General features: G+C 42.6%; 2 protein-coding genes across 7 annotated transcripts in view; one reads left to right on the forward strand and one right to left on the reverse strand.

Moving 5' to 3' along the window:
• The window catches only part of UBP1 (upstream binding protein 1), a 43,127-nt gene extending 29,699 nt beyond the window's left edge, over window positions 1–13,428 (forward strand). For 3 of the 4 annotated variants that reach the window (XM_042806566.1, XM_042806568.1, XM_032997432.2), the window contains 8 exons: window positions 2,345–2,448; window positions 3,281–3,335; window positions 3,524–3,617; window positions 7,103–7,193; window positions 7,818–7,927; window positions 9,317–9,459; window positions 10,052–10,103; window positions 11,558–13,428. In XM_042806566.1, the coding sequence (XP_042662500.1) occupies window positions 2,345–2,448; window positions 3,281–3,335; window positions 3,524–3,617; window positions 7,103–7,193; window positions 7,818–7,927; window positions 9,317–9,459; window positions 10,052–10,103; window positions 11,558–11,595 (687 nt within the window). In that variant the 3' untranslated portion in view covers window positions 11,596–13,428. The remainder of the gene's footprint in view (window positions 1–2,344; window positions 2,449–3,280; window positions 3,336–3,523; window positions 3,618–7,102; window positions 7,194–7,817; window positions 7,928–9,316; window positions 9,460–10,051; window positions 10,104–11,557) is intronic. The other variant, XM_042806567.1, reaches the window with a different exon arrangement.
• Window positions 13,429–13,633: 205 nt separating this feature from the next.
• FBXL2 (F-box and leucine rich repeat protein 2) overlaps window positions 13,634–19,506 on the reverse strand; it is a 56,057-nt gene continuing 50,184 nt past the window's right edge. For 2 of the 3 annotated variants that reach the window (XM_032997436.2, XM_032997438.2), the window contains 2 exons: window positions 16,398–16,610; window positions 13,634–15,589 (listed from right to left, as the gene is read on the reverse strand). In XM_032997436.2, coding sequence (XP_032853327.1) covers window positions 15,482–15,589; window positions 16,398–16,610 — 321 coding nt within the window. In that variant the 3' untranslated portion in view covers window positions 13,634–15,481. The remainder of the gene's footprint in view (window positions 15,590–16,397; window positions 16,611–19,506) is intronic. The other variant, XM_042806569.1, reaches the window with a different exon arrangement.

Here is a 19,506-nt window from a genome sequence, read left to right on the forward strand (position 1 = left end):
AGGAGTTGGTGTAATCCTGTTTCTAAATGTGATGGGTTTGTGGAGTGGGGGACAGTGGTTCATGTGAGTGATACCAAAAGCATAAGCAGCTCAGGTTAGTTGCTAAAAAGATGTTTGAAGAATGCATGCTGTTGGTTGGTTTTGGTTGTGGGGTTGTTTTGTTTGTTTGAGGTTTTTTTTGTTTGTCTTCTGTGGGGTTGATTTTTTTCTTTCTTTTTTTTTTTTTAAATGCTCCACTTTTTGTTCCTTGAACGTTTCAGAATTAAGTATCTTGGTGCTCATTTTTCCCTCCACAACCTATAAGACTTAAGAAAGGAGAACTAAGCCAATGGTCCTGTTGCAGTACCATTATGATTATATAATTATACTTTTTTTTCAACCAACTGATTCAGTCTCCCTGGGTAGTTAGTAACATTGTTGCTGGAAGAGGAGACAAGGTAGGAAACCCTGTTTATAAGAGAAGAAAGACTGCTTGCTTTGGATCGCGATTTTCTTAGAAATATTTCAAATGTGCTTTTTCCTGCATTTAAACTCAGAGATTTGTTGTGAAGAACTTCAGCTGAGTTTGAAGAACAGAAGCATTAACTGCAGTACATGCCTTGGGAATGGCTGAAAAGCTGTTCTCTTGACACCAACACATTCTTCCCTGCCCCTGAAGTTAAATGTATGTTGAACAGAATCTTGTTATGGAATAGTGGCTGAGGATGTACAGCTTGCAGCTGTGTGTGCAGATAAACATCTTGCATTAAAACTTAGGGAGAGAGTGTCAGAAAATGAAAAAAAAAAAAGATACACTTTCAAAATATTTCAGAAGAACAAAGTTAACATTGTTATGTTGAGCTTTTATTTTAAAACAACGGCTTTGGACCACGTCATTGGGGAGTGAAAGCCTCTTAACTACCTGTTGTAATATAACATCTTTGAGATTGATGTTAAAATGAGCTTGAGAAGGGAAACAACAGCTGGGGATATACAGAATAGGAGGAAGAGCACCTAAAACTAGAAGGTCATAGGAGAGCATGCTTTGTGTGGATGGCACAGTTTGTCATGTAAAGGGTGGCTGTGGCTACGTGGTAGAAGACAGCATGCAGAGAGTGGCTAGCAAAAATACTGATTTGAATCAAATCTCAGACAGATAAAGAATTTTCCTAATTTTTAAGCTATTGGCATGCAAGACTAATTTTTTTAAATGTACGCACCATACTGGGGAACTTAGTCGTACTCTGACAAGTGAAGACTGGAGTCCAGCACAGAAATGTTGTTAACTGTTTTATGGAAGATTGCAGTTGGTGTTTTGCTTATTTACTGTTTCCCTTGGATAGTGAAAAGGTCTTTCAACAAAAAATTGTTGAAACATATTTCCATTAATATTAGGTCATATTTGTTCCCCTCCTTCCTCTTCCCCCCTCACGAGGCTACGATGTAACTGAAACTTCTTTACAGGGTATTTAGCTGGTGCATGATAAGTATATCAGAAATCTTTGTTGTTTTGACAGGCATGGTTTTAGCTTACTTTATCTTGGGCAACTTTTTTGGTTTAATCCTGTCTTATTTGTGTTTAAATATACCAAAATCTGTTTGGATTTTATTTCTCTTTAAAATATTAATTTAGCAATAGTATTGGAAACACTAAATGCTAGTCTCATTTTGAAGGCCTTTATCATGATGGTTTAAAACAATAGTCAAAAAAGACTGACTAAATTGGACAGCTGCTTCATGATATACTTGTGATGACTTAAATTTGTGTATAAAAATTCCAGTATACCGAGCAGTTTAGAGACATGTAAGCATCATTTTAGTTCTGCAGTAAATGAACAAAAATTGAAAATTCACAAAATTTCTACTGAAAATTCCATTTGTATTTAATTGCTCCTAGGGCAGACACATTAAAAATATCTACAAGGTAAAATCTAGCTTTGTAGTTTTACTTACTATTGCTAAACACCTGTTGTCAAGTCATGATACCTGCAGTTTGAACAACTTCTTCATCCCTTTTAGGATGAAAGAAGTTTTTTTCAGCAAATGGCTTGGGGTTGGCTGGTTGGCTTGTTTTAAACTGAGTAATCTGTACAGGTCTTCTGTCAGTTCCACCACTAATGCCTTCATTTTGTTAACAGAAGACAGTATAAATAGGAGTCTTCATGAAAGAATGAGCGAAACCAAAACTGATTTTTACCTGACATATCTGCATGTAATGTGTGGGATGGAGGGAATCTTGATTTGGAATTACAAATCAGAATTCTCTGTGGATAAAACTCTGGCTTTAAATCAAAGAAGTGTGCATCAGAGTTAAAAAAAAATTGTCTTGTCAAGAGAAACTGAAGTTTTAAATCTTTATCTTCAGTGCTCACCATGGCCTGATACTCCTACAACATTTGTAAACAACAGTTCTACTCCTGCTCCAACTTTTACCTCTGCTCAACATAATACTTACAGTGTCCCAGACAGGTAAGTTTCTTTTCTCTACCCTAACTAAAGAGAACGTTTTAAAATCAGGCTTACTGAAAAGCGTTTTCTGAGTAAATGCAACTTTTTCCTGGTTCCACTGGGGAATGAGAGAATGTTTTGATCTATATATTTCTTTTAGCAGTTGATGCTTGCATCATGTGAATTATAATGTAATTAATTCTGCTTCAGCATTTTTCTCTCTTACTATACGTTGTTGAAAACTTTTCTTCTTGTCCTTTGTCATATAACAAATACTTCACCATTTAACTATTCTAATGTAGTCCTCTGGGGAGACTATTTAGCTTTTTTCTGTAAGAACAGTCTTCGTTCCCATCATACACAGTTAATATAATTTGCAAGAAAAAAACCTCAACAATAATCTTTACAAGCTTTTCAACGGAAATTGTATTGGTAAAAACATTTTGTATTGAGGCATTAATTAAACTACTGTAATCAAACTTGGGTGATCAAGGAATGATTTACAGTGGTATTGCCTGGTCTGTATACTTTTGTCTGCCTTGGATGTTACTGCCTCTTCCTCAGTCGCCCTTTAAGACAGTTGAGTGGCCATATAACCTCCAGTGTGTGTTGGTAGAACTGTTTCTCCAGTTCAGAAAGAATACACAGCATAGGAACCAGATTGCTCGCATAATGAAGTGTGATGATCTTTCTCATGAGTTTAACTTAAATTTTACTCTTTGCAGCATTTAATTCATCTTTCAACAGTGATAGTTATTGTTTTGGGAATTTCAAGTTACTTTTCGACAATGATTGAATATTGTGTTTAACAGAAATCTAGTAATACTTTTTTTTTTTTTTTTTTTATCTGTAGTAATTCTTCCTCCCCAAATCATCAAGGAGATGGAACCTCTCAAGGGTCTGGAGATGTGAGTGTTTGCTTTCTGGTATTGATCATGGCTATATTTGTGTTAGAACATTTGATTTATACATGCCTTGGTATTAATAGGTACTGAGGAAATGTTTAACTGAGGGAGATTTTTGTAATGGTTTTGATTTTTTTTTTTTTTTTTTTTTTACTGTCTAGATTTATCATATCCAACCTTGTTTCTTACAGCAGCTTCATCCTTCAGCCACAATCCAGGAAACTCAGCAATGGTTGCTCAAGCATAGGTTCTCTACCTATACAAGGCTTTTTTCAAATTTCTCAGGTATCTATAGTTTACTTTTTTATTTTGAGTCTTTCTTTGTGTGATTGAGCAAGTTTTGTGTGGGAAAATAATTCTCTAAAAACATTATAGCATCAATATTTATTAGAATTTACTAATTTGCTTATTAAATGTTCAGTTTGCATTGGAAGGCATTTTTTTCCTTAGTTTCTTTCACACAAATTCACCCTAGCACCGAAAAGTGAAGCTAGGTTCTTTTTCCCTGATGATAGTGAATAGAATCATTTAAACCTTGATTAGTCCTGATGTGGTTTAAACCCGGCTGGCGGCCAAACGCCACGCAGCCGCTCGCTCACCAGGGAGCGGGGAGAGAACTGGAGAGGTAAAGGTGAGGAGACTCGTGGGTTGAGATAAAAACAATAATTGACATAAAATAATAACAGTAATTATAGAAAACACAAATGGGCAATGCACAGTGGGATTGCTCACTACCCACTGACTGATGCCCAGCCCCTTCCCGGCTAGCGATCCCAGAGAAGGGAGAATCCTGAAACCATGATCCTGGAAGCCAGAGAGCGCTTCGCCATCAGCCCTCCCCCGTACACTGAGCATGACGTTACATGATACGGAATATTTCACCAGCCAGTTTAGATCTGGTGCTGTGGCCGTGCTCCCTCCCAGCTACTTGCACACCTACGCATGGGCAGGACACAGGGAGTCAGAGAGTCCTTGATCTCTCAGCAACAACTGAAAACATCAGTGTATTATCAGCATTCTTCTCATACCAAATCTACTGAATCCAAAACACAGCACTGTTCTAGCTACTAAGACAGGAGAAAAAAAAAAATTAGCTCTATCCCAGCCAAAACCAGGATGAGTCCTTTGAGAAAAATGAACAAATTCGGTGAGTCAGATCAGCAGGCTGTCTGTCTTGCTGTGCCATTGCCTAATGACAGCCAGTATGCAATGATCTCAAAGAAAGTGTAAGAAATTGCTAACATCTGCCCCATGTTAGATCTTTTTGTAGGAGTTAGTTTTAATCGTAGCCTGTGAAGCTTTCATTCTTCCAAACGCAAGCTGTGAATAGTCATCTTACTCGCAGAAGTGGCAAATTCTTTTTTGTATCGAACTCTGCTCCAGTGGCAGGCAACAGGAGAATTCCTTTACCTACATGTATTTTTTTTTTTTTTTTTTCAGCAGAAAGTCTGATTGTTGTTCCTTAAATATGTGTTGATGTAGTTTCCACTGTCTGTATGGAAGCAAGAAATGGCCATAGGTGCACTGTCTGGGGCTGTGTTTAGCTGTTTGCTTCTTTAATCTCCCCCGTAACTGTGCAGAGGGTGGGATGACACAGTACACACTATGAGGAAAATTCCTCAGTTTTCTTTGGTGACGTATGTTGAGAGAACATGATGAATGACGCCTGCTCCTTGCCTCTTAGTTTAGCTCGTGCTTCTGCCAGAATTCCCTTTGTACCAGGCATCTTCCCTAGTTGAGATGATGTTTCTCTAGTCCGATCTAGTAAGGATTGCAGTCCCCTAAAAGTACGGATTCGCTAATGTGACGTTCTTGAAATCTGTAAGACTCAAAGCTTTGTCTTTTCTGTAGCTAATTAATTCTGTTTTCTGCCTAACATACATACTGTTTTCTGCTAGGATATACAGGTTCTGAGAAATAAGATCACAGTTAGCCTTTCTGAGCAAGCTGTGAAGGTGTCATCCAGCCCTGACAAAGGAAGCTCTGCAATCTCGCTAATGAGCGAGCCAGTGTTTTGCAATGCCTTCCTCAGCAAACAGTATGGAAACACGGTGTTGATAAAAGTTACTGATGTATAGCTCTGATGACATCAATATGGGCAGCAATAGCTACAGTTTTGTAAACTACTGCTAATAATAACACAGTCTTATAATAAAAATAATTGAAATTTTAACACGCCAAGGTTCCGTGATGTTTTCCTATGCACAGGCACCATGACTTCTCCAAATAAAAATTGACCGGACGGTGAGATGGTAGTGAGGCCTCTGGAAAAACTGCAGCTTTTGGCACCTAAGAACACGATTTCTTTGAGAGGAAAAAAACCTCCCAAGTAACATATATAACCTGTAAGAACGACTTGGCACTGCTGGCAATGTCAGCAATAAATTGGTGCTGGCCTGGGTTTCCCTCCCGCGCGGCGCAGTGCGCCTGCTGGCAAAGCAACCTGCTGGGGCACGGCAGCGGGCAGCACTGCCCCAGCTGCCCTGCAACCAGCAGCACCTACCAGCTCACCAACACTGGTGTGCTAAGGCTCCTTAGTTAATCCAGTGACGTGATGATTTTATTTTAAATACCACAGATCTAATGGAAAAGCACAGGATTTTATAGTCAGCCTGTGCAGTGTTGGGAATTGAGCACTAATTCTGCTGGTGGTGGTTAGTTTTTGATCTGTGCCCCTTGTGTTACCATTGCCAGGCTTTCTCAGTAAACTTTTGTACCAAGTATCTGGCAAAGACTCTTGGAAGACTTTGAAAGGAGTTCTTCTTTTTCATTATTATCTTCTATATGTTTACAGAAGTCAAATACTACCTGGCTGATAGATTTTCTTTGAAGCAAGAGGTGTAGTGCATGTAGCTTTCATTACACTTGAGGTGTGTTGGGGTTTTTATTATAATATTTAAGGGCTATGATGACAGATTGTCTTTGTTAGCTTTTACCTGTGCATCCCTAGATCATCCGTGGAGTATTTTCACAAATAAAGACTATCTTTTTTTTTTTTCCCTGTCCTCCCACTCATCTATAACAGCGACTGATTTTTCTGACTGTTGTTTTCTTTGTTGACACCCATGCTGCTTCTAAAAAGGATCCTGCCTTCCATTTTATGTTTAGATCTGCTTTGCATTTTTTATTGAAGCTCCCTTTTCTGCAGTAAATGTTCCGGGAAGCAGCTGTTTTCACACAGCACTTATTCCCAGGATCATTTTTAAAAAAATAATGCTTTTGGATGGAAGTATCTCCCAACCCAGATTCACCCCACAGGCTGCTGATGGTACCGATTTGACCACAGTGATTTAGTTATGCCAGCCCTCAGCAGTAAATGAGTGCACTGTAATAACTTAAGTGCATAGAGGACGTTATGTATTGGGTGAAAGCCTGGGATGATTCATTGAGTGAACTATCAGATATCTTCGCTCTGTATTTTGCATGTGTTTCAATACACTAACCTGGGTGCCAGTTAAAACTTTGAGTCATTGAAGCCATTGTCTGGATATAGAACAGTCATCTGTCTCTACAGAAATTGTGTGCCTTGCAGACCTTGTACTTATTCAGAGATGTGAACTCCATCAAGTGAAGCGAACCACCTCAGGTGGGAAATCGGTTGGTTTTTCGTAGTGCTAGCTAGTGCCTGTTTGAAACTTCACTTGCTTGTTTGTGTCTGCAGGATCCCAGCTTTATAATGGTGGAGTTTGTTTTTAATTAACATGCAACTTACTTTTAAAAGTACAGGTGTTCTAAAATAATCTTTGTAAAATCCTCCTGTGTTTCTCCAGGTGCTGATTTATTAAAGCTGACAAGAGAAGATCTGGTACAAATCTGTGGTCCGGCCGATGGAATTCGGCTATATAATGCACTGAAATCCAGGTAATAGGGTGGCTGGGAGGCTGAGGGAGGGGGTTTGTCCTGTCCTGTACTAGGATCCCTCGTCCTTGGACCCGGGAGAGCTGGGAGGTCACTCTGGGGATGGGCCTCGGTGCCTGTGGGGGCTCTAGGTTTGTGATCCGCCCCCGAGGGCAGGCCCCAGCCCAGGCGCAGGCACTGCCGGGTTCAGAGGGCGGCCCCGAGGCTGGTAGCGCTCCTGGATTCTCGGGGACGAATGGATTTGTTGCCAAGACACAAAACTTCTCATTTAGGGGAGCTCGGAACAACCTGAGGCTTTGGGGGGTTAGGGGTGTTGGGCGCTAACCCAGAGAGCGTGACTGAAATGGGCGTTTGTTACCACTGACCCTTGTAAGAGCCGTCGCTGTTCCTCAGTGGTTACGTGCCAGGACTCCAGCAGGCAGCATCTGGATGAACTCAGAATTGATTGATATTTTGTTCAAATGCAGAAGCATCTGAGAGACCACTTACCATTGTGGTTTGGTTTTTTTTTTTTTTTTTTTTCAAGTGTACTGTTAGCATAACAAATCTACATTTTATGGCATATCTGTTTCTGTACTTCCAGGGCAAGTAACCTCTTCTCTGATTTGTGGTTTCCTTGAACTGCAGGTCTGTTAGGCCCCGTTTAACAATCTATGTCTGTCAGGAGCCATTAAGGAGCATGCAACTGGAAAGACAAGATGCAGACAATGGCGATAGCAGCAACGGTGCAATATACGGTATGGCACATAGGGGGCCTCCTAGCATACCATTTCCGTGTCTCAAAAAGTCTAAAACGAGGTAAATGGGAAGAAAAAAAGAGTAGTGAAGAAGCTGATTTTCTGTTCCTGGTGCACAGAGAAACCATAGGAAGTTGTATTCACAGCGACACTGCAGTTTTAACACTGCACAGGATGAACAGAACCTTAAACTTCAACATTAAATCAGTGATTTTTTTTTCACTCTATTGAAAAAACTAACTGTAGTTGCATGGTGATTAATTAAGGGGCTCTCCAATTAGCTGTGCTGTGCTGTTACAGACATGGTGTCAACCAGATCAATGTAGGTGCATGTAAAAGCGACGTGCCGATAAAACACTGAGGTGCCATTCCACTTTCTGTTCGGTTTTGCTGTCGCTTCCTGTGCAACTGAACGAAAACAGGTAAAGTTTGGACAAGGAAGAACAGCCAAGTTGTGCACGGGCTCACAATTTTAGTATTATTTTCCTGATAGATAGCTGTTGTTTTAGCACAGATGGGAACTTAATTGTAAATTCATGTCAATCTTACAATAAAGAGAACGGAGCTATTTGAAATTATTCTTTCCTGGCTCTTGGCTTTGCAGGAAGAGGCCTCCCTGCCCCACCAGCCAGCACCTGTAGAGGCTGCTGCTGTAATACTGGTTCTGTATTTTCCGGGCAAGAACTGAAGCAGAGGAGGGTCTGTCCGTAGGATACTGTCTGTGTCGATACCTTCAGCCTTTGGTTTGGGACAGAGACTGTGCAAACATGGAGCTGCTGAGGGCTTCTGGCACGATTAGATAAAGCGATAGGACTGTAAATACAGCATCAAACCAAAGCGCCACTTTGTCTTCCCGTTCTGTTTGTTTGCTGTGTTGTATTTCTGTCCCCTGCCGCCCTTCAGCTCTGAGATGATCTGTAGGAAATGTTTTCAGACAGTTGAAAAAGGGCTTCTTTACCCCCCTCAAAAAATCCAGTATCCCTATTTAAAACAACAGCGTAGAAGCCAGCTGCATTACCTGCTGCTTTTGAGACAGCCCAGAACTACTCCCAAAGTCATCTTCAGGTGACTCTCTAAAGATCCCTGTAAGTCTGTTTGACGTGACTGCACCGTTTTTTGCGGGATGCAGGGGAAAACGTGGGAGTTGCTTTCAGTATCAGAGCGAATAGAAGCTCCCCCTTGTCAGAGACGTGCACTTATGACTTTACCTTGAAAGAAAAGTCATGGCAGTTCATGCTGCTTAGTGAGAGCAGGGAGAGAGTAAAGTAAAGGGTTTTAGCTTGTAGAATTCCTTAAAGCTGTGGTTATAAACAAACTCAGATTTCTTCGATACAGTAACTTTTTACCAACTAGTACCATGCTTACGTAATTTTCCTTTTTTTCTTGCAGTTTATCATGCAATCTACTTAGAAGAAATGGCAGCCTCAGAAGTGACACGCAAGCTTGCTTTGGCATTTAATATTCCTTTGCATCAGATCAACCAGGTTTACAGACAGGGTCCCACAGGTATCCACATTCTTGTTAGTGATCAGGTAATGGAAGTTATTTTTTTGACAGAATTTATTTATGAATTAAATAGAATGGAAGATTTTCTTTGCTTGCTTCTTGATTACTGTTTTTTCTGTTTGATAATGCAACCTAGGATTTTCTGACATTGAGTATCATTTCCTTTACATTAAAATGAGCAGAAGGATCCTTTAAATGTCCCTCTTCCTCTACCTGAATAAATTCAGATTATAAGAGAAAGGCAACCGGTCTGTATAGTGCTGAGATGCTGCAGTAATTACTTACTCTGTGTACTTTGAACATGCCCAAAGGCAAGGAGCATTTCAATACTGTTGAACTCAGCTTATTCGAGCATCTGCTACACCTGCTTAGAGTCTGAAAAACACAGCCAGCAGTCATCGGCTCCCAGCAGGCTGTCACAGGGTTAACCAGCAGTATTTTGACAGTATTTTAATTTAATTTGGTGTATGCTTGTCACTTGCTGAGCTAAACCAAAAATACGCAATTGCTTATAAAAGCCTGTGTTTAATAGCTGGTGTATTTATTTTTTGCACTGGTCATACTCAGGAGGGGTTTAAAACTTTTTCCTTTTTTTTTTTTTTCCCTTTTTTTTTGCAGATGGTTCAAAACTTTCAAGATGAGAGTTGTTTCTTATTCACCACAATAAAAGGTACAATGTGTTTTGTGAGAGTCAAAACCCTAATTGTTTATTCTACCAGTATTATTCTACCAGCCTTCTTTAAAGCAGAATACTATTCTGGTAAAACTTCCCCAAGCAAAGACTAATGGCAGATGTAGTGAAGGCTGACTTGCTAAGAACAATAACGAAATCTGCATACAATAGTGGCAGAAAATATCCACGAGTTCCTCCTCTGTTAGCCAGAGCTTTCAGCCTCTGCAGGGCACCTCAGCCTTTTCTCCAGACTTGCAGTTCAGAGCCAGTGCAGCCCTCGGTAACAAACCTCATTTAAAATTCCGTCACCCATCGCCGGCCAGGGCTTGCTGTTCGTAATCGCTGAGAATGGTGACGTTTCAAAATAACTTAGAAAACCAAAAATAAAAATCCTGACAGTGGTACCCCTGAAGCTCAGAAACCAGATGTTAACAGAGTCCCGGCAGCTGTCGGAACCCAATGTGAAATTCTGTCCTGGCCCTGCCAGTCCGCGATCCTGGCCCCTGGGTTGCTGCTGGAGGCTGCAGCGCCAGGACGCGCTGCTGCGGGCTGGCCCAGAGCAGAGCCCCCCCTGCCCCCCCTGCTGGGGCTGAGATCATCCGAACTGCAGGGGCAGCCAGCCCGGGGGGGGGGGGGGGCAGCCCCGCTCCTCGGAGGGCGGCTCAGGCTTCCTCGGTGGGCGCTGCGAGTCTCCCTCCCAAGCACAGGGTGCTTCGGGTGAATCCCACGCTTCCTTAGCAGCCGGGTTTGTTTCCAGCAGAAGGTGCCAGGAATTGCTGTTGTCAGTGGACCAGCTTGACTCTGCGCAACTCTTGCTGCAGAAACTGTCCCAACTTTGAAAATCCAACGACGAATTTGTTAATCGTAACCGTTCTGCTCAGCGCAAGCAGGAGATTTTTTAGCAGCTCTGTTTGTGCTGTAGCGAAGCTGTATTTTTACAGTCTGCTTCACGTTACCAGCGTTCTGACTTGAAACTGATTGTTCTGTGTAGGATAAAATCTGTCCACAGGGTCAGCAGGTTTGGCTCCCTTGTTGAGCCCTTCGGTGTTACTGCTGACTTTGAGCATGAAACCCCCAGGGTTTGTTTTTTCCACGCTGTTTCCGTTTGGCTTTGTAGTTTAAGGCTGAGCATCACAGAATAGATGATTAAAAACATGCGCTAAGGATTGATGTTGGTCTTGCAGAAGCCAACTTCAGTGATACTGTCAAAGGAGGTGGGTTTCACAGGTAATAGGGAGAGTTCAGAAATAGCTGCAAACCGAAGAGAGTGTAAGAAGTTACTCTTCAAGCATTTAGTCTGAAGAGCAAGTTACTGCTATTTCACATTTCATAGTAGTAAAGAACCACTTCCATACTGTAAAACCCAAGTGCAGACAGTGACGTTTTGGTGCAGCAGCTAGTACAGTTATGGTGCCATTTACGAAAGCCTGATGCTTATTTTTCTTCTTCAGCTGAAAATGGTGAAGGCTACCATATCATTCTGAAGTGACGCCACACAGTTGCTAGACTGATACGCCAACGCAGAGCGAAGTCCTGCCTAAAGCTTATGAAGATCATCCCAAACCTTAGGATCTAACTTCACTGTATAAGATGTTTCATATTGAAAACACAAAATGACCTTTCTAATGAGCTGTTTGATAGGTGAACTTTCTTATCACTGCCATAGCTAAGTGTCCTCATGAGAGGTATAATGCCATGACAGCTTTCGTACAGGCATGGAAGACAATGTAAGCAAAGGTGCTTGCCCTTTACTGCACTGGCCAGTAGATACAGTTTGTAGAAGAGAAGCAGCGGTGCTTTTCTATTATCTGTATCCAGTTGGAGATGAATGTAAACTTACTTGGGGGCATTTACCTTTCTGTGCCAGTTTGTCTGTTACTTGCTTGTACCTTATGCTGGTTTTATTTTTTGATGTTAGCAGAGCACATATTAATCTGTGTGGAGATGAGTAGTTAAGCTGATAGTGATCAGGTTGTCGGGTCTTTGAGAGTAAAGCTGTCAAAACAGCTTCCCGTGTAAATTGTGTATAAGAGTGTATGTAAGAAGTGTAAATGCCAGAACAGGGCTTTTAAGAAGCCCTAGACAGATGCAATATATGCATGCAGCAAACTGCATTATCAGTAGTACCTTCTTGGAGGGATTACTATAAATCCTCTGGGGTACCAAGTAATTGTGTTTTGCTTTAACAAATTTAATGGAAAAGAATTGCCTATGCATCCTTTATGTTTAGTTTCCTAGGTTCTCTGCGGAGCACTGCTGCAGTTTTAACTCTTTGCTTGTAAAATTGTGGGGTTTTAAATACTAGCAGTGAGGGGTGGATTTTTATGACTTTGTGGAATTCTGCTGATGAGGGAAGATGACCCACTGGCACCAGGGGGCTGCCATAGCTTTCAGCAATGCCCAATAAATCGCTTTAAGAAACACTAACTCTGCACCATTAAGTCCCCTTCCCCCAGGTAAAGGCCTTGTTGTAGTTGCTGGCACGGACAAGTCTCTGGCCTTTGCTGCTGACCTGCCCTTGCCCTCGGATCCGTACTGTACCACTGTTACAGTGCCTCTTCCATATGACCAAATACTTACTTTGAAACAAGCAATCTGCTTTTTCAAGAGTTTGGATATTTCTTGTCAAGACACAGCACAGCGTTTCCGACCTTACCGTTAAGTTTCAACCGGTCAGGTACTTCGAGGGGGATATTTCAAAAGGTATTAAGTGACAGTTTCAGAGCTGTTGTTTTGTGCCTCTGAAAAGTCCCACCTTGCTCTCTGGCTTCGAAGCTCGGGACTAGTTTGCCTTTATGCTGCAGTCAGTGTTCACTGCAGCTGTCGACTACAGCATGTAAAAAAGCAACTTTGGGTTTTTTTCATTCCCTCTTCTCATAACTGGCTCAAATGCTTAGCAGGTGAAGCTTCCTCAAGCGGTAGCATTTTGGAAATTTACATTCATCAGAGCTAGAGTTTCTTCCCTATTTTTACTTTTTCTGCACTGAAAGTAAAATTTTATGTACTTAAACATTTCTGCCTCTAAGTTAGTTGTTCATCTTTGGGTATCATTTGGTCCTAACATTTTCTTGAACTGACACTCGTGTCCTTTCAGCTCACACCGTAGTCAGATCCAGATGTCTTAGAAAAGTGGAAAAATCCTTCATTCAAAAGTATCCAAATACCTAATTTTAAAAAAAAAATATCAGAAGTTGTACAGTAGTTTGTCCAGCTCACTTGAAATTGGAATTAAATTATGGCACCAGCAAATTGCTTTTGTTTTTTAATAAGATGTACACATTTCAATTTAAGTATAATAAATGTTTTTCAATAATTTTGTAAATGTGCTTTTCTTTTTGTTTACTTCCCCCCCGACACACACACACATTAGAGATAATCTGAATCTTACCAGCAGAAGGAACTTTTGCAACACCTGCCCCAGGGCCAGGTAAAGGTCAGTAACAGAAGCAAACCAGCTCTGCCCAAATCCATCTGCTGCTTCTGCTAGAAAACTTAGTTACATTGGAAATAATTGAAACAAATTCAAATTTGACATCAGCCGATGGTTTATTTAAGTGTCCTATATCAGAGTAAGTTCCATTTGTTTCTGTACATCTTTAATGCAAGAGACTTACAAGGTTCATTATGTTCTTAGAAAAAAAAAATGAGCCAACAGAAGGCAACACATCTTGACGTACTGGGACCACTGACTTTCCTGGTACAGTTGAGAATAAAATCTGCTTAAAACTCTCCGTTACAGCACTGTCTTAATGGAACTCAGCGTGTGACTGTACCAACACTCCTCCACTACTCTGCAAAACAAGCCCCGATTGACTTATTTTGTAGTAGTAAAGAAATCCATGTACTGCACTCTGATCTGTAACTTGACCTCAGCGCCGAGATCTTCATTTCCCGTCCCCACAGTCTGTGTGGGAAGGTGTGAAGCACCAACGCAACCCAGCTGGTGGTAGCCATAAGTATCTGGTGATGTTCACACTCCTTTTAAAGAGTAGTTTAAAATTTTGGGGGGAAATTGCAGTACTATCCAGTAGTAGCTTCTCCAACTGCTTTTTAAGCCAGTATTTCTATTGGTTTTCAGTAAACGCACAGGCCCTGACCTCTTGAAACATACACACACACAATCTTACACAAAAAAGCTTTCTGAACTGTCGAGTAGTTTATCTCAGATAATTAAGTTGCTTAATATAAAAGAGTTTATTTTCTCTAACCCTCTAGCACTGAAAAACTAAGGATGAAAGCATGGCCTTAAGAGGCAATACAGAGATTTTTTTATTACTATTATCATTCAGAAGTTGACAGCTGCTTAAATAACCCAGAGGTGAAGAGTTTGGCTTTCTACATTTGAAACCCACAGGTTTGGTTTGGTTCAGCTCCTGCCCACGGCCTGATTTGCCCATCTCTGTCTGCTGTGTCCCCACAGAGGGGACGAGCCCCCCCCGAAGTGAATTCCTCGCTCCATCATCATTCTCATTCCCATCACTGGCCCTGCTTGCCGTTCTCCAGCTGTAGAAAGGGGTGAACCCCACACAGCCCCCCTCCCCGACCCGCTGCGGCCTTTCCTGGCGAGGGGAGGAGGGCTGAGGACAGGCAGGAACAGCATCACGGGGAGCACCACGTGCGCCTGTGGCAGCCGCGGGCACGAGCTCTACCCCAGGGGATTTCTTGCCCCTTTTAAAGGCCGATGGCATCGGGCATAAAACGTGCTTCAGTGACAGGCAAGCTCTATGCTAACACAGAGTTCAACTGAACCAAGTTCAACAACTTGGAAAGTATTTCTATGTATATAGTTATCTGGAGGTACTATCTTACCTTTTGACATTACCTGTTACGTAATTAAACACGAAGCTGAATCATGAAAAAGTATAAGCTGTTTTGCTGTAAGAGCTCATGATTACCTTGCATTTTTTGGTCAACATCTGCTAAAGCTGATTTGTCCTCAAACCTGATATTTACTCTGTCACGTATATTACAGCACAGCAGGTTCAGTTCCTTGGTGTGACGGACTCGAGCCCCACGTTACGTTAGAACTTCACACCAGGTACAGTGCTTCCACACGCAAAGTAACTTCCAAGTTTAGGGAACTTTCACCAAGTAGCTGCTACGCTGAAACGCCGGCACATTTTACACGGTACTTCAGTTCTCATGCCAACAGAAGGAAGGAGTTACTAATACAAACCGAAGCATCACCAACTTAATCCACAGCTGCACGTTACGTTAAGATTTTTACCTGGAAAAAAATGCTTTTCTTGTCACAAAACTGGATGACCAAACACCACCATTAGGACTGTCAGGAAACCGACTCCTTCCACTGACTTGCAGTCCCATTCTTTTCTTCAACAACAACAACAAAAATTCCGGTGTGGTTGCACTTACTGTCAGAGAATAATACAGCATCTGCAGAGGCGCTGTCCGCTCCCCCCGACCGAGGGCGGGGGAGTTACTGGAGCAAAGTAAGCATGAACTTTCACGTGAGGTAGATGAGCCTGTGGATGAAAAGTCTGCGTTATAACGGGAGAGAAATAAACCTAACTCGTAAAAAGAAGCAGTACACCTCCATTAGTGCCAGCAAGTGGGCTCTCATTAAGGTCGGTTAGCTAAAAAAAAGCATCTGTGCCCCTGATACCACCCAAGCTGTCTCCTCCTGCTGCGGAATCCTCGTGTCCCCCCCGGCTCTGGCACGCTCGCCTCGCTTCCCAACAAAGCGCCTCTGGCTCCCAAGGGCTGACTTGGCTCTGCCTCGTCTCCCACGGGAGGGGGAGGAGGTGGCTCCTCTCACCCTATGAAGCAGCACGGAATAAAACTGGGCCCTCGGGGGTCACTCTCGGCGACTGGATGTGGATCTGGGATCGGCAGCCGCAGAGAAGCTGGAGGCTGAAACGCCGCCCCCAGGGCACCGGGGAGGGAAAGTTTGAGGCTGGACTCCAGGGCCTAACAGCCCATTAACCAAAACCTCCGTGCAAATGTTTTACGATTGGCTCTGTATATTAACATCTTTTTTAGGGGAGTTAAAGAATGCCACTACACGATCCTAAAAACAACAGAAGCCTGTATTTGAAAAAATACAGAAAGCGGAAGGTAAGCACTCCTCATTCCAACAGCAAAAGTGTCACGAGTTACCAACAGTTAGACAATTATTACTGCTCGTATAGAAAAGCTACACTCAGTCCCGAGAGCTGGGGACCTAACTGCAGGATATTCAGGCTCTGCTTTTCCATCCACCTGCAGGGTTCACCCAATCTCAAGCAGCATCGACAGCTCGGGCATTCCCAGCACAAGTCAGCAAACACCTACTCTGATCCGTTTGATTCCAGCTCGCGTGACCTGCTGGCAGTCGTACAGCTCAATTCTCTCCAAGTTGTGGCAGTTCTCCAGGTGTTCCAGAGTCACGTCCGTGATGAGAAGACAGTTATCGAGCTCCAGTACCTGCAGCCTCTCGTGACCACACGTACTGTTGCTCAGATGAAGAATCCCATCATCAGTGATCAGTTCACAGTGAGATAAGCTCTAAAACAGAGGCAAACATTTAATGACATCACTCAGTCCTACGTTACTCCATCCTCTAAACACCAGAAGTCCTCTTCAACCTCCTTCATTCTAGCAGTTAAACAGTTACAAAGAGTATACAGCTGAAATGCAGGAGAGAATCAAGAAGGGTGGTACTTTAACTTTGCTTCAAAATGAGTTAGAGCCCCAAAACACGCCCCGCCGCAAACTCCTCAGGCCCCTTTGCTGCCTGTGAACGGGGGGATTCTGTCCCCACTGCCGCGCACCTCCCCTGCCCGTGGGTGCTAACAGCACGTGTGCCACGCCAGAAACCAGAGACAACCCCAAAGCTGATCGAGAACGTACAGGAGTCGATGAGGATCTGCCGGCAGGAGTTCCTGTTTCACAGCTGCCACGTTTCCCTACACAGCACCAGGACCAAGCCTGTGCGAGCCCGCACGGATAACGAACAGTCAGGCTGTACTGATTTGCCAAATAACGATCTCAGGAAACCCATGAGCGCTGAGCACCTCAGCCTCTACATACAAGGAGTAATAAATACCTTGTACAGCTGCAGGAGCAGGTCTTTTCTGCAACAATCAGCATAATGAACAAAAAAATTCTACTCCAGCGTATTTTTTTACTCCCTTGAATTTCACGAGCATGGAAGAAGTTGCAGCACCTCAGGCAGTAGCACCACATAAAGCAGTTTCCTGGTTCCTTTAGGGAATTAATGACTTTTGGAGAAGCAATGATGATGACAACAACAGGAAACAGACTTTCCTCGGAGGAGGCTTAAAAACCACTCTTGGTCACCAGTGAAAGGAATGCTCTCAAGTCTTCTGCATGAGGAACATTCAGGACCAAGGAATATTTACTCTTCTCGCTCTGGGCCGGTTCCTTGCCTCATGCTCGGCCCTGTGCCTCACCTGTACTTGTATCTAACTCGAATGGTGACTGCTTTTGAAGTAGCATTTCCCTGCCACAAGTTTTTCTCAGACAGCAGCCGATGAGGAAACTCTTGCAGTAATCCAGAAATGTTTTTTACCTCGGCACAAGCCAACTAAATGCTCCTGCAATCACCCAAATCAAACACGTAACCCTTCCCTCCTCTCGGTACATCACATCCACCTTCTTTTATTTCAGCCTGACGAGGAAGCCTGAGCACTACCAACCTTATCATTACTTTACCTCAGCTAAAGCCATGAGCGTTTCTTGCCTGCTACCAGACACACCAGGTCTGTCCTGCCCTTTAGAACAACTTGCCCCTCAACTTTTTTTTCTCCTTTGCTCAAGAGGATGGGCAGGTAACCAGAGGAGAGGCTGGGAGACAGCTCTGCGACTCCCCTCAACTCTAGCAGGGAGCCCCCCCCGGCAGCTTCCCTTCAGCTCCAGCTGGTCCAGCTTCCCTCATCACCCTGGCACTGCTGGCAGTGACGCCCAGCAGCTCCACAGCTGGCGCACACCATCTCCAAAAGACAACAGAAACAAAGCCCTTGCCCCTATCAACAGTGTTTCATCTGATGACATGTTTACATTCTGCAGGTCTATCAGCTCTCTAAACACTCACACTCTCTCCTATACCTACTTTCTTTAGGTACCCGTTCTGAGCACTTGATTTGGCTCACAGCTTGGAAACAACCAGCAGTTGCAGGGTTAAAGAACATTTATAGTAACAGGCATGCTGTTTCAAGGAAGGACAGGAGGTTACGCGAAGCTGTTGGCTAGGGCAGCAGTCTGCTGGCTAATTAAGAGTTTTCCATCCCAGGAAGTAATCAGCTTATAAAATCAGCTTTCCTGAGACACTGTATTTGCTACTGAAAGGACAATACAGGATGTACAGCTGAGTTCACAGAACTCTGTCAAACAAATATGCCGAGTGATACATACTTTGTATCAAACCACGTGATTATTCTGACTTCTTAAGCCCGTTAGAAAGTGTTAATAATATGGAATTTTATGAAGACAATTGCTTGAAACCTTTAGAACAAAGAGATACTGTCAGATACGTACTAAATGCTGGGTATACATCAAATATGACATGATATACTGTGACAGTAAGAAACAGTATGATCAACTGAAGATTTCAACTGTCTTCTCATCTCCAGGAATATCATGAGTATTTCAGTTTCTCTAATAATTTGAAGGTGCAATTATTAAACACTTTCACCAGAAATTACTTTTTAGGTCCAGTAAGTAATAAAGCGTTTGAGTACTCTGATACTGATGAAGAGTTGGCTATAATCGGTCTAAGAGTGCTTTTGCTCATTTCCACTGTCTACCAAGGTTCCAAACATCAAGAAACAAATTCAAAGTTGATTTCTGCAACTCCAAAATATTTGTTTAAACTGCAGATAGACCTAAACATATGCTAAAGCACAGCAACACAAGAGTTTACAGAACTATATACAGGATGTGATTCCACATTTGAAGTATCAAGATCAGTTCAGTAGGGTATTTGGCAACTGCTAGTTTGTTTTTTCTTTCCCTGTAATTCTCAGCCATGACTGTTCACTCCCAGTCTTTGAGTATGTAGCCTTTCTACACACAGGATATACACAACAACAACAAAATACAGTTTTTTGTGGTTCCCTTAGAAAAAGGTATCTTATTTTGCCAATGCCACACCTCCCTGTCTGTGGGCCCACGCACAAAGGCTGGCAAACAGGAGCAAGTTCAGAAAATACGTGGAAATTATGAGGCTTTCTGATATCTCTGGTGAAGCACTGGCAGAGCTGGTACAGAAGGTCCCTTGCAAGTACCGGTTACAACTGGGGTTGCAATACAAAAACAGATCTGCTGCGTAAGAACAGAAGGGTTTCTGATACAAATGGCTCCACAGCTCCTGACAACCCTTGTTTGGCTTAGCATTAAGAATTACAGTACAGAAATGAGGTCAGACAATTAAAAAGCAAAA

The sequence above is a fragment of the Tyto alba genome, unplaced genomic scaffold (assembly GCF_018691265.1).
Source record: "Tyto alba isolate M040663 unplaced genomic scaffold, T.alba_DEE_v4.0 Super-Scaffold_46, whole genome shotgun sequence".
In the NCBI taxonomy this organism is placed as follows: domain Eukaryota; kingdom Metazoa; phylum Chordata; class Aves; order Strigiformes; family Tytonidae; genus Tyto; species Tyto alba.